The 14,744-nt window shown below is 45.0% G+C and overlaps 1 protein-coding gene across 3 annotated transcripts in view; it reads right to left on the bottom strand.

Annotated features, from left to right (window-relative positions):
• Positions 1 to 1,535: 1,535 nt before the first annotated feature.
• The window catches only part of SLIT3 (slit guidance ligand 3), an 878,603-nt gene continuing 865,394 nt past the window's right edge, over positions 1,536 to 14,744 (bottom strand). For all 3 annotated transcript variants that reach the window (XM_075344498.1, XM_075344497.1, XM_075344499.1), the window contains 3 exons: positions 6,255 to 6,540; positions 4,833 to 5,041; positions 1,536 to 2,351 (listed from right to left, as the gene is read on the bottom strand). In XM_075344498.1, the coding sequence (XP_075200613.1) occupies positions 2,128 to 2,351; positions 4,833 to 5,041; positions 6,255 to 6,540 (719 nt within the window). In that variant the 3' untranslated portion in view covers positions 1,536 to 2,127. The remainder of the gene's footprint in view (positions 2,352 to 4,832; positions 5,042 to 6,254; positions 6,541 to 14,744) is intronic.

Here is a 14,744-nt window from a genome sequence, read left to right on the forward strand (position 1 = left end):
TCTAAGTGATACATTGTTGGATTCAGGATCTATTTGCCTACATCATGCTGCTCTCAGATGAGGTAGCAAAAATGTGCTGACAGATTCCCTTTAGGTTAATACCTGAAACTACTCCTGTGATGTCTGCCTGCTTGTGTTACCAGGCACTGCTGTATTTACTGGCTAATATCACTGGATGTACAGGTGTTGTCCAGTCAGCAATACTGATGTCACTATAGTCTGTGGTGCCTCCCAGCCAGACAAAATGAATATGAATGCTGAAGCATCACAACAGGTATAATCAGCTCCTAGCTATGGCAAATGGGGCAGTAACACACCCTACTTAAACTTACAGCATACTGCTGAGAGTTTCCATCTGTTGTGCTTTGTTACTTGCTGTAACGTGGTGCTATTCTGTTATGTTCTTCTGTTTTTGACCTAACTTGTGATGCTGACTACATCAGTCTCAATGATCACCCCCTGATCTGACCTTAGCTTGTCTGGCGTCATGTTTGACTTATCTCCCTATATTCAACCCTGGCTATTCTACTGACTACAGTATTGCATTCTGGAAGGGAGCGGTCTGCAATCAAACCTCCATATAAAAACATCATGTATAGCAAGGTATTTGTTTGTAATTTTTACCGCTTGAAGAAGGCCCTGTGTTGGCCAAAACGTGGTTACTGCATTTTTTCTTTTGTATGCTGGGGCAAATAAAGATTTATAAATGTAGAGTTTTTTGGTGCCTTGGATTTTTTACAGTATTGCTGTCATGCTGTACCAAGGGCTAGTAAGACGTAGTACAGTGCATTCCCCACTAGGTGGCAGAAGAGTATTAAATGAGCGTCAAAGTAACACTGTAACAGAAAGAAGGCTGAAGTACAGCAGAGTGACTTCAGCAGGCAGTTCACAGGCAAACCAGCAGGGGGCAATAGAGTAGTCAAACAGTCAGGGTCTAGCCAGGAAAGACAAGTCACTGCAAAGGGAGGATCAAAATCAAGTCAGAAAACAGAACCGAGTCGTAAGCTGGGAGATCAGGTATGCAGAGGGAAACACAAACAACAGACAGGAGCGAGAAGTCAGGGACTGAGACAGACGGACGCACGAGGGAGGGTACAGGTCAGGGCACGGAACAAGGAGTCAGATCAAACAGGAATTCTCACCAGAGCCAGTCACAGGCTGCAGAGCAAAACTATAACCAGCACAGGAATGCAAGTGCAGTGACCAGATATAGTGTCTCCTGAAACCAGAATGAGAATGATGGAAGTTAACCCCTTACATGACCAGGCCGGGTCTGGGAAACTGGAGCAGAGAATGCCGGTCCTGGATCATGGCAACTGCATTCTGATTCTATCCCTGTTACTGACCCAGCTAGTTGTCTGTGGACACAACTCAGGTGGCTCTACTGTAAATCCAGATCCCCATATAGAAGTTAAAGGGTGAAGGTCTGCGTTCTTCTAAGATCTAGTAGATAGAGTGGGTAACACCAAAACTATCTGAGGTAGCTTTTTTGCGCTTACGGCTGTCTAGAAACACAAGGAAAATTAGTTCAAATGTTTGAAAACACAATATGGTCTCTTTAATTGGTAAATTTGAATTTATAAATCACAATTTATTGATCATGTCCAAACCTCTGCTTTTTTACTTGACAGGAAACATTGATCACACTGGTATAAATAAATGCTTCATTTTTATGTTGCTAACATCTACAAGATGACACGTATCAATGAATACAAATCTGTCTTTGTAACAAACACATTCACAGTTAAGAAAATACTCTTTCAGAAAAAATATTCAGGGGCACATTGTTAAAATCCAAACTTTTATAAATTTACCCAATAGTTTTTTTGTTAGGCTATGAATTATTTATTATTTTCTTGTAATATTAAAAAAATAGCAGTAGAAATAACTCACTATATGATACATATATCCAAGTGGTGTGATATTTTATATAATAAAGAATGAAAATAGTCACTTTCAATAATAAAAATAAGTTCTATTTTTGTTTATTTTACAATATAGTTAATATTCTTATCTTCTTGATCATCACTCTGAAGGTAAAGTTCTTTTACAAATTGCAGCATTTCAGTTGCTTGATTCTTCTGTTCATTCCGTCATTCTTCCATTGGGCTCTTGAATATCATTTTATTAGCAATTTGAGCAGCCGCATTCCATGTGTCTGTCCAGTTCTTCCACAAAAGACGTGCCATCTGTGCAATGAAAGACATATTTCCGTCTCCTGCTTTTTAGTGGCACACAGCATTGCCCGTTCATGCACTTTCCATTGCATACAACGCGTGGCACTTTTTGGGTCGTCATGCATTGTTGTTTCCGAATAGTCTCACGGATTATCTCCTTCTGGCAGCGGTTCTCTAAAAGTAAAATAGAAATTAGTTGTTTGAAGGTTGCAGTTTTTCGCATTTTAGCTATTATTAATTTACTTTGCACATAAGTTCCTAAACCGTAGGAGCAGAGAAGCCCTTTAAAGTAAGGCCACTTAAGTTGAATTCAATGTAGTGTTTTTGAAGTGATAAATAGTCCCTATTCTTAAAGTGAACCTGTCAGGTGCAATATGCACCCAGAACCACGAGCAGTTCTGGGTGCATATTGCTAATCCCTGCCTCACCGGCCCAGCCTCTAGATGCATAGATAAAGGGATGTTTAGAAAAAGTATTTCTAAAGATCCCATATAATATGCTAATGAAGCCAGTGACTAGTCACAAGGGCGTTACTTCCCTTTCGGTAATACGCACCATGAAGCTGGGTGTACGAGTCCTGGCTTCAAACCCATGTAGTGCCCATGACCGAAAGTCAGGGATCATGTGCCCTGAGCCGAAATACAGGACTCGGATGCAATGGCAGCAGAGAGGTGAGTGTGACCATCCTCTCATGCTGCACAATCATTATGCCCACAGGGGCTTAATAACATGCTAAGGGGCTCGACTAGCTAAGTGAAGTAACGCCGCCCTTGCAACTAGTCCCTGGCTTCATTAGCATACAATTAAAGATCTTTATAAATACGTTTTCTAAAGATCTCTTTATCTATGCTAGTGTCTACAGGGAGGGTTAGGCAGGAATTAGCAATATGCACCCAGAACTGCTCGTGGGTCTGGGTGCATATTGCACCTGACAGGTTCCCTTTAACAGAATAATATGGCAAGTTGGATTCTTTCTGTTGGAATCTAGGCATCAATGGTTATGAATTTATCTAAATATTCAACAAAGGATGTGTAGACCCTTTATAATATTTTTTCTTATGTACAATACAAAATTAAAAAAATGTTTTCTTAAATAAAACATTTTTCATATTCATCACGCCATTCAGGCCACTTTCTGACAACGTTTCAAGAACTGGCAGGGCTTCTCAAAAGGGGGCATGTGCGACCTGTCAGATTAATCACAGCTTATGTCACGAAAGTGCATCAATGAGTTGATATACATGGCACTTCTGGGGTGGTGCACATGTAGGGTCTAAATCCGTTTCAAGTAGATGTAGAAACTTGGCACTCAAGATCAATGTGAATAGTGGTTTTTATTGTGAAGAACTTGAAGGACCAGCACAAGCACAGACATTTCGTTCAAAAGACCTTCAGCAGTGTGCGTGCAGAGAATCCTCAGAAAGTATAGTAGCATGATGGTGTAGCAAGGTATGACGCGGTGTGCACCACTACTATATTTTCTGAGGACTCTCTGCACGCACACTGATGAAGGTCTGTTGACCGAAACATCTGTGCTTGTGCTGATCCTACAAGTTATTCGCAATACAAACCACTATTCACATTGATCTTGAGTGACAAGTTTCTACATTTACAAAAGTGCATCAAGTCCCTGACTAAAAGATCAGTATGTGAAGAATGAGAGATTTTGTCAAAACATTTTGGAGTGTATCTACTCCATCAGGACAAGTCACATCAGGACGTTGTGATTTGTCCTAAAGGAGAATTTGATTTGTCTTGATTGAGTAGATACACTCTGAAATGCATTGAGTTTCAGAGTGTATCTACTAATAGGCAGCTGATGATCCCCATGTCTATCTTCACGATACTCCTGTGAATGCCTGCTTGTGGCTGGTGATCAAAACAGTATTGTGATTTCTGCTATACAGATGCACTGCATTGTACAGCACAAGCAACAAAAAATGCACAAAATGTTCACATCACCCCCTTTTGCCCCAATAAAGATAAAACTATTGAAGAAGATAGACATATTTGGTATCGCCGAGTGCAGAAATGTCAGATCAAAATAGAAAATAAATAAATCAAATAGCAAACAGCGTAATGAGAAAAAAAAAATCAAAAATACCAGAATTACATTTTTTGAGTTGCCGCAACATTGCAACAAAAAGCAAACAACACATTGTATCTACCCCAAATTAGATCAGTAGGAACGTCCGCTCAGGGTGCAAAATATAAGTCATCACACAGCCCCAGATTCCAAAATATCAAAACATAACAGGTCTCGGAAAATAATGACAAAAGATAAAAAAAAAATGTTACACCACTAAACACAATATATATTTATAGATGATTGGTATCTGCGTACTCATATGTACATATTTACCATACAGTGAACATGGTAAATAAAAAAAAATAAAAACAAATCTGGAGTTGCATTTGTTTTCGAATTCCAGCACTTTTTTTTTCTTTTTTTCGCACTTTCTGGTGTCATTCAAGAGAACAACTGGTCCCGCAAAAAACAAGCCCCATATGGCTATACTGACGGAAATTTAAAAAACGTGGCTCTTGGAAGAAGGGGAGAAAATAACAGCAAATTGCCTGGAGGTGAAGGGGTTAAGTACACTATAGAAAGGATTGCTCCCTATTTGTTTGCATACTATATATTTAGTAGCTCACCTTTGTCACAATGCTCTCCAGTAAAGTTAGGTTCACATTCACAGTATGGCTCCCCACTCTCTGAGAATCGACATAGTCCATGTAAACACTTGAGATTGCGGCAGGTGATTGCGGACTCGTTCTTCTTGTCACAATAGATCCCCGTGTAGCCTTCTGTACACATGCATAGGTAACCATTTGCTGCACCAACACAAGATCCATGTACACACCTGAAACCCAACACAAATGATTTTGAAGGTCACTGATGAATTATGCCCTATGGATACATAGTTTAGGCTTTTCCCCCTCATTGTTTTCCATCACTAATTTACACGTTCTATAAACTTGTTTTTTTATACTTTGCCATAGACAGCCATATTTTCCAATTTTGCCATTTTTGTGTACTTTTAACTCATTGAATATTTTATTTGGGGAGAGGAAAAACATCAACTACAATTTTTTTTGTGTCAGTAATTATAAGAGATAAATGCAATTTTTTTACAATTATTTCAACAAAAAATGATATAATAGTTAAAAGACATGGATGTTTACAGTTTGTTATGCTTCTTTTTACCTTTTGCAACTTAAATGGGTATTAATGAGTATTAATCACCCTCCCAGGTCCAGAATCATTTATATGCTGCTGTTCCGATCTCTGTTGTTTGTCTGCAGCACTATGGCTGCAGCCAATCACTAAGCTCAGCATGTCTGCCTGTGTAGGAGGAATGAGCCACACAGCTCAATATTTGGCCATAGCTCTATTAATACACAAACAGACAGAAAGCCCGTACTTTACCAAGAGAGGGTAATAGTTTGTTTTTTATTAACTACTGAAGCTTTAATCATAGGAAGTTTTCCGAAATGTGAAAGCAGCATTTAAAGGGTTAATCAGTTTAGAGCTACATTGTTGGACATTTTTTTAGCCAAACCAGAAATGGGAGAATATTTTGGGTTCCCACCCCTAATGATTGCAAATACGAGACTGGTTATGTGGCAAGGCATTTTAAGGTTAAAGAGAACAAACCATCAGGATTCTCATATATAAAGTAAAGCTAGTGCTATAGTGGCCCTAGGATGCTGAATGTAAGCATAGCTTCTGTTCTGAGATTGGAGGTTTTATTCAGAAATACGTGCAAGTTCCAGCAATGCACTGCTATTTGACTGACAGGAGCAACAGGGCTGGGAATATGGTGGTCAGGCTTTACTATCTATTCCCGTCCCGGTCTTTTACCCTGGCCTTGATAGATGTTAGAATGTATGGACTGCATTTTGAAAATGCCCCTATCACGTGAGAGAAATGACTCCTACCTGGAAGGAGCCCATACAGTTTATGTGAAGTCTACCAGGACAAGAGAAACCCAGATTTCTGTACTATGGTCCCACACCATGGACACATGATGTAATGTCTAAGTAAAACAAATCCTGCTTTGGTCTTGAACTTACTTGTGATCCTCACACAGATTTCCAACTTCTTGGTCACACAAGGGTCCAGTCCATCCAGGGTTACATTCACATATGACACCAGATTTTTCCAGAGAGCGACATGAGCCCTGCTTACATATATTGCATGACTTGCATCCAGGGAAAACCCCAAGTGACACCGGAGACAGATCTTTAAAATCTTGCAGTTCATTGTTAATTCGAACATCATGTATACATCCATTAAAGCCAATGGGATTCCGGTCAGCTCTCTGCCGTATAGATGATATTCCTGAAGCAGGTGGGATGCCTGGATAACGATAAATCACACTTCTTATTATTAATAAATTACTACTAGCAGAAAGTTTAATTACATATTTATTTGAAATGAGATTCTTATTTAAACATTTAATATATTTTGACTACAACAAATAACATTACAAATATTACAAATATTACTGGCATACTTGTTTGCCAACTAGAATCCTTAATAAAAATGTAAAGGTGTAAAAAGAAAGATAACCACACTGCCCACCTGGAAGGAAGAAATGCTACTGGATGTTGTGCTATGTCATGGGATTAATAGAAGAGCCAAGAGGAAGATAAATCTGAGCGAGTGTGTATGACGAGGACGCGTCATGCACATAAGCTTCAGAAGACAGAGGAGCAAGATAGCCGAAAGAGGAGGCGTCGGTCCCGGAGAACAGCACCGCCCATCTGGCCAACCAGCACCGGAGCGACCTGTTTAGGTGAGTAATGTGTTTTTTATGTTCTACAGTGCGGCCTGCGCTCTTATATACAGCATGTTAGAATGCTGTACATAAGAGCAGCGTCTGACTGGCTACCGGAGAAATCTCCAGTAATGCCAGGCCTGGATTCAGGTATCTGCAGTGCACTCCAGAGCTCTCACCTGAGCTCCGGAGTGCAGCCTAGACTGCAGCGCGAGTGCCGAGTGATTGATTCCCCGGCGATTGCGGTTCAGTTCATGACAGCTGCAGATATCCCGGGCTGATCTCCGGTGCTCTCACCTGAACTGCAGATTGCACCCCGGCCTTTTCGCAGCTGTCATGAACTTAATGCGCTGCGGCTTATAATCCGGTGCGCCTTATATATGAACCTAGGGGCCTTAGTAGGCTCTCGTTGCTAATGCGCCTTATAATCCGATGTGCCTTATAGTCCGAAAAATACGGTATATAAACTTTATGAAAAGCAGTAAAGTAGTAATCATACTGCTCCTTGCTCTTGTTTTTTGATCAACTGTTCGTAACACAATATGATGCCCCATTGGTCCCCACACGCAATATGATGTCCCCTCGAACAATAAGATTTCTCTACTAGGCTCACTATACAGTATTATGTCCCCACTGAGGGGTTAGCCCCTGCAAAAGTCTGAATTACACACAGCCCCCATTTCAGAATGATGCCCTGACACAGTCCCCAAAGCAGAATGATGTCCCCTTAGACAATATTATGTTAAACCCATCTCTTGCAGAATTATGTAAAAAAACAAATTACTCGCCTAATCCTGTTCTCCTAACAGCTTCCATGTAAGCTGTGTACTGAGGTACTCCTGGCACAATGTAGTGACATCTTGGCGCCTGCTATGTTCTCAAAAGCAAAATCTCATTGATGGAACAGGGAGCGGACGGCTCTCTGTCCCATCACAGTATTACTGGCATCTGCATTCTGAGTATGTAGCTATCAGTCAGAAGGAGGCCGCACTGGAACAGCCAAAGGGCCATATGTAGTCTGCTGCAAAGGGTATAAAGAAAATGAACAATTCTTACCTATCTTTTTTCCACTGGCAATGAATCTCTGTGAGTCCTTTCAGTCTTTTACAAGTGGCCAGCTTGTGATCTCTTCAGCTAATCAGCTACATGTGGTTTTGAGTCTTAAGCTGGGTTTACACACTGCAACATCGCAAACGACATCGCTGTAACGTCACCGGTTTTGTGACGTTACAGCGACCTCCCCAGCGACATTGCAGTGTATGAAACCTATCAGCGACCTGGCCCCTGCTGTGAAGTTGTGATCGCTACAAATCGTTCAGGACCATTCCTAGGTCCGTTGTTTCCCGCTGTGCAGCATGCATCGCTAGCAAGTTTCAGTGTGTAAATGCGACTTTACAGCGACTCCGCGGCTCTGTCTGTGTAGCGTCCTGATTAGCGGTCACCGGTGAAGGATTCACCGGTGACCGCTAATCCCCCCAGTGACTGAAGTGTCCCCCCCTCTCTCATACTCACCGATCCCCGATCACCGGCGCTACACGGCGTTCACTCTGCTCCAGCGGCTTTTCCTTTTTTGAAAAAGCCGGCCGCTCATTAAACAATCTCGTATTCCCTGCTTTTCCCCGCCCACCGGCAAATATGATTGGTTGCAGTGAGACACGCCCACACGCTGAGTGACAGCTGTGTCACTGCACCCAATCACAGCAGCCGGTGGGCGTGTCTATACTGTGCAGTAAAATAAATAAATAAATAATTAAAAAATCCGGCGTGCGGTCCCCCCAATTTTAATACCAGCCAGATAAAGCCATACGGCTGAAGGCTGGTATTCTCAGGATGGGGAGCTCCACGTTATGGGGAGCCCCCCAGCCTAACAATATCAGCCAGCAGCCGCCCAGAATTGCCGCATACATTAGATGCGACAGTTCTGGGACTGTACCCGGCTCTTCCCGATTTGCCCTGGTGCGTTGGCAAATCGGGGTAATAAGGAGTTATTGGCAGCCCATAGCTGCCAATAAGTCCTAGATTAATCATGTCAGGCGTCTATGAGACACCCTCCATGATTAATCTATAAATTACAGTTAAAAAACACACACCCGAAAAATCCTTTATTAGAAATAAAAAACACTAACAAATTCCCTCATTACCAATTTATTACCCACAACAAAGCCCTCCTTGTCCGGCGTAATCCACGGTCCTCCAACGTCGCATCCAGCTCTGCTGCATGCAGGTGACAGGAGCAGCAGAAGACACAGCCGCTCCTGTCACCTGCACGCAGCTAATGAAGAGAGCCGTGTGATCGGCTGAGCTGTCACTGAGGTTACCTGGATCCAGCGGTGGCCGCGGGTAACCTCAGTGACAGCTCAGCTGATCGCGCTACTCACCGCCGCTCCGGTCAAATCCACGCAGCAAATGAGGTGAGTAGCGCGATCAGCTGAGCTGTCACTGAGGTTACCCGCGGCCACCGCTGGATCCACCGCTGGATCCAGGTAACCTCAGTGACAGCTCAGCCGATCACACGGCTCTCTTCATTAGCTGCGTGCAGGTGACAAGAGCGGCTGTGTCTTCTGCTGCTCCTGTCACCTGCATGCAGCAGAGCTGGATGCGACATTGGAGGACCGTGGATTACGCCGGACAAGGAGGGCTTTGTTGTGGGTAATAAATTGGTAATGAGGGAATGTGTTTGTGTCTTTAATTTCTAATAAAGGATTTTTTCGGGTGTGTGTTTATTTACTGTCACTTACAGATTAATCATGGAAGGAATCTCGGGGAGACGCCTGACATGATTAATCTAGGACTTATTGGCAGCTATTGGCTGCCAATAACTCCTTATTACCCCGATTTGCCAACGCACCAGGGCAAATCGGGAAGAGCCGGGTACAGTCCCAGAACTGTCGCATCTAATGTATGCGGCAATTCTGGGCGGCAGCTGACTGATATTGTTAGGCTGAGGGGCTCCCCATAACGTGGGGCTCCCCATCCTGAGAATACCAGCCTTCAGCCGTATGGCTTTATCTGGCTGGTATTAAAATAGGGGGAACCGCACGCCGGATTTTTTAATTATTTATTTATTTATTTTACTGCACAGTATAGACACGCCCACCGGCTGCTGTGATTGGGTGCAGTGACACAGCTGTCACTCAGCGTGTGGGCGTGTCTCACTGCAACCAATCGCATTTGCCGGTGGGCGGGGAAAGCAGGGAATACGAGATTGTTTAATGAGCGGCCGGCTTTTTCAAAAAAGGAAAAGCCGCCGGAGCAGTGTGAACGCCGTGCAGCGCTGGTGATCGGGGATCGGTGAGTATGAGAGAGGGGGGGAAATCACCAGTAAATGAGGTGAGTAACGCGATCAGCTGAACTGTCACTGAGGTTACCCGCGGCCACCGCTGCATCCACCGCTGGATCCAGGTAACCTCAGTGACAGCTCAGCCGATCACACGGCTCTCTTCATTAGCTGCGTGCAGGTGACAGGAGTGGCTGTGTCTTCTGCTGCTCCTGTCACCTGCATGCAGCAGAGCTGGATGCGACGTTGGAGGACCATGGATTACGCCGGACAAGGAGGGCTTTGTTGTGGGTAATAAATTGGTAATGAGGGAATGTGTTTGTGTTTTTTATTTCTAATAAAGGATTTTTCGGGTGTGTGTTTTTTAACTGTAATTTACAGATTAATCATGGAAGGTATCTCGGGGAGACGCCTGACATGATTAATCTTGGACTTATTGGCAGCTATGGGCTGCCAATAACTCCTTATTACCCCGATTTGCCAACGCACCAGGGCAAATCGGGAAGAGCCGGGTACAGTCCCAGATCTGTCGCATCTAATGAATGCGGCAATTCTGGGCGTCTGCTGGCTGATATTGTTAGGCTGGGGGGCTCCCCATAACGTGGGGCTCCCCATCCTGAGAATACCAGCCTGCAGCCGTATGGCTTTATCTGGCTGGTATTAAAATAGGGGGGGACCGCACGCCGGATTTTTTAATTATTTATTTATTTACACGGCACACAGAGCCGCGCGGCATTAAATGAAGTCGGGTGAAGTTCACCTGCTGTCCCCAACGACCAGCTAGTCGCTCTGCAGGTCCGGATCGCTGTTAGGTCGTTGGCCAGGTCTGCCTGTTTGACAGCTCACCAGAGACTTTGTAGCGATCCCGGCTAGGTTGAGATCGCAGGTTGGATCGCTAGAAAGTCTCAGTGTGTAAACCCAGCTTTACAACTGGCGATAGTGATCACACCCCACCCATTTTTGTAAACATATTGTCATATCTTTTTGTGGGAGAACACTGAAGATATGACACTTTGATACAATATAAAGTAATCAGTGTACAACTTACAATATATAATAGAATACATTTGGTGCCCTCTAAATAACTCAACACACAGACATGAATGTCTAAACTGCTGCCAATAAAAGTAGGTACACTCCTAAGATAAAATGGCCAAATTGTACCCAATTAGCTATTTTACCTCCACAATGTCATGTGACTCATTAGTGTTACAAGATCTCAGGTGTGAATTGGGAGCAGGTGTGTTAAATTTAGGGTTATCGGTCACACACTCTCTCATACTCATTAATGGAAGTTCAACATGGCACCTCATGGCAAAATATCCTTTGAGGGACTTACAAAAACATGGTCTATATTATAAGATGGCCTAGGCTATAAGAAGATTGCCACCACCCTGAATCTGAGCTGTAGCACATTGTACAACACCATACAGCGGCTTAACAAGGCAAGTCCCACTCAGAACAGGCCTAGCCATGTTCAACAAAAGAAGTTGAGTGCACATGCTCAGTGTCATATTCAGAGCTTGTCTTTTCAAAACAGATGTATGAGTGCTGCCAGTATTGTTGCAGAGGTTAAAGGGATGAGGGGGTCAGCCAGTCAATGCTCAGAAAATACGGCACACACTGCATCAAATTGGTCTGAATGGCTGTAATCTCAGAAGGAAATCTCTTCTAAAGGGTGCTTTACACGCTGCGACATCGCTAGCGATGTCGTGAGCGATAGCACCCACCCCTGTCGTTGGTGCGATATGTGGTGATCGCTGCCGTAGCGAACATTATCGCTACGGCAGTGTCACACGCACATACCTGTTCTACGATGTCGCTGTGGACGCCGAACAATCCCTCCTTCAAGGGGGAGGTGCGTTTGACGTCACAAAACGGCCGCCCAATAGAAGAGGAGGGGCGGAGATGAGCAGCCGGAACATGCAAGTAAGGAGCTGTTCGTCGTTCCTGCGGTGTCACACATAGCGATGTGTGATGCCGCAGGAACGATGAACAACCAGCGGCATGCACAATCACCGATACTTCTTAAAGGAGCGACGTGTCAACGATCAATGATTTTTGACGTTTTTGCGATCGTTGATCGTCGTTCCTAGGTGTCACATGCTGCGATGTCGCTAACGACGCCGGATATGCGTCACAAACACCGTGACCCCGACGATATATCGTTAGCGATGTTGTAGCAGCGTGTAAAGCACCCTTAGGCTATGTGCGCACGTTGCATTTTTCCCGCGGAAACGCTGCATTTTGAACTGCAGCGTAACTGCATGCGTTCAGCTTCCCCAGCAAAGTCTATGAGAAAGCCGAAAAATCAATGCACAAGCTGCATTTGTAAACGCAGCGTTTTGGATGCCCAAAATCGCTGCGGAAAAAAAAGCAGCATGTCACTTCTTTTGTGTGTTGTAGCTGCGTTCTCCACCCATTGAAATCAATGATGTGGGTCAGAACGCAACCAAAATGCACTTGGACTGCATTTTTGTTGCGTTCCGCATGCTTTTTTGACAAGCAAAAGGCAGGTCTTTTCAGTCTCTGTGATGTCGGTCAATTTCTGTCTGTGGATGTCGGTGAATCTCCCTCTGTCTGTTAGTCGGTCGGTCTCTTTCTCTGTCAGTAAAATCATTTATTTGGAATAAAAGACAAAAAACACGCTCTTTCACCACTTTATTAAAATCCCCAAATACCCCTCCAGGTCCGGCGTAATCCAGAGGTCCCGCGACGCATCCAGCTCTGCTACATGAAGCTGACAGGAGCGGCAGTAGAACACAGCCGCCCCTGTGAGCTCCACGCAGCAACTGAAGTGAGGTAATGCCGGTGTGTGTGCGGTGATGATAAGGGCTGTAGTGTCGGGATGTTTGCGGGGATGTCGGCGGTAATGTCAGGATGTGTGCGGGAATGTCGGGTTGTGTGCGGGGATGTCAGCGGTAATGTCAGGATGTGTGCGGGGATGTTGGCGGTAATGTCGGGATGTGTGCGGGAATGTCGGGTTGTGTGCGGGGATGTCGGCGGTAATGTCGGGATGTGGGCGGTAATGTCGGGACGTGTGCGGAGATGTCGGGATGTGTGCGAGTATGTCGGCGGTAATGTCGGGATGTGTGCGGAGATGTCGGGATGTGTGCGGGAATGTCGGGTTGTGTGCGGGGATGTCGGCGGTAATGTCGGGATGTGGGCGGTAGTGTTGGGACGTGTGCGGGGATGTCGGCGGTAATGTCAGGATGTGTGCAGGAATGTCGGATTGTGTGCGGGGATGTCGGCGGTAATGTCAGGATGTGTGCGGGGATGTCGGGATGTGTGCGGGGATGTCGGCAGTAATGTTGGGATGTGTGCGGGAATGTCAGGATGTGTGCGGGGATGTCGGGATGTGTGTGGGGATGTCGGCGGTAATGTCGGGATGTGGGAGGTAATTTTGGGACGTGTGCGGGGATGTCGGCGGCAATGTCAGGATGTGTGCGGGAATGTCGGATTGTGTGCGGGGATGTCGGCGGTAATGTCAGGATGTGTGCGGGGATGTCGGCGGTAATGTCAGGATGTGTGCGGGAATGTCGGGTTGTGTGCGGGGATGTCGGCGGTAATGTCGGGATGTGTGCGGGGATGTCGGGATGTCGGCGGTAATGTCGGGATGTGTGCGGTGAAGATGATAATCGCGACACGACACACATAGACAGAGCTGCGGTATGACAATGAAGTCGGGTGCAGTTCACCCGAGTTCATTCTCATCGCGCGACTCTGTCTGTGTCGGCTGTCAGCCGGCATGTAGCAGAGCTGAATTAACGGGGGAACGCACAGTCAAAAATGCATCCAAAACGCATGGAAAAAGCATCCAAAATGCATGCGTTGTGGATGCATTTTATTTTATAAACGCAGTGTCCAGTCTGCCAGAGGGTGCGTTCTTTTCCGCACTGCAGAGAACGCAACATGCGCACATAGCCTTAAGATGATGCACAAGAAAACCCACAAACAGTTTGCTGAAGACAAGCAGACTAAGGACATGGATTACTGGAACCATGTCCTGTGGTCTAATGAGACCAAGATAAACTTATTTGGTGGCGGTAAGCAGGAGAGGATTACAAAGACAAGTGTGTTTTGCTTACAGTCAAGCATGGAGGTGGGAGTATCATGGTTTGGGGCTGCATGAGTGCTGTTGGCTTTGGGGGGTACAGTTCATTGAGGGAACCATGAATGCCAACATGTCCTATGACATAGGCAAGATGAGCATGATCACCTCCCTTTGGAAACTGAGTCACAGGACAGTATTCCAACATGATAACAACCCAAACACACCTCCCAGATGACCACTGTCTTGCTAAAGAAGCTGAGGGTAAGAGGTGGCGGACTGACCAAACATGTCTCCAGAGCAAAACCCTATTAAGCATCTGTGGGGCATACGCAAATGGAAAGTGGAGGAGCGCAAGATCTGTAACATCCACCTGCTCCACTATTTGTTTATGGAGGAGAAGAGCAATCTAGCAGCTCCTGTGAAGCTATAGTGAACTCGAGGCCCAAGAGAGT

This window comes from Anomaloglossus baeobatrachus, chromosome 4, assembly GCF_048569485.1.
Source record: "Anomaloglossus baeobatrachus isolate aAnoBae1 chromosome 4, aAnoBae1.hap1, whole genome shotgun sequence".
Taxonomy (NCBI): Eukaryota; Metazoa; Chordata; class Amphibia; order Anura; family Aromobatidae; genus Anomaloglossus; species Anomaloglossus baeobatrachus.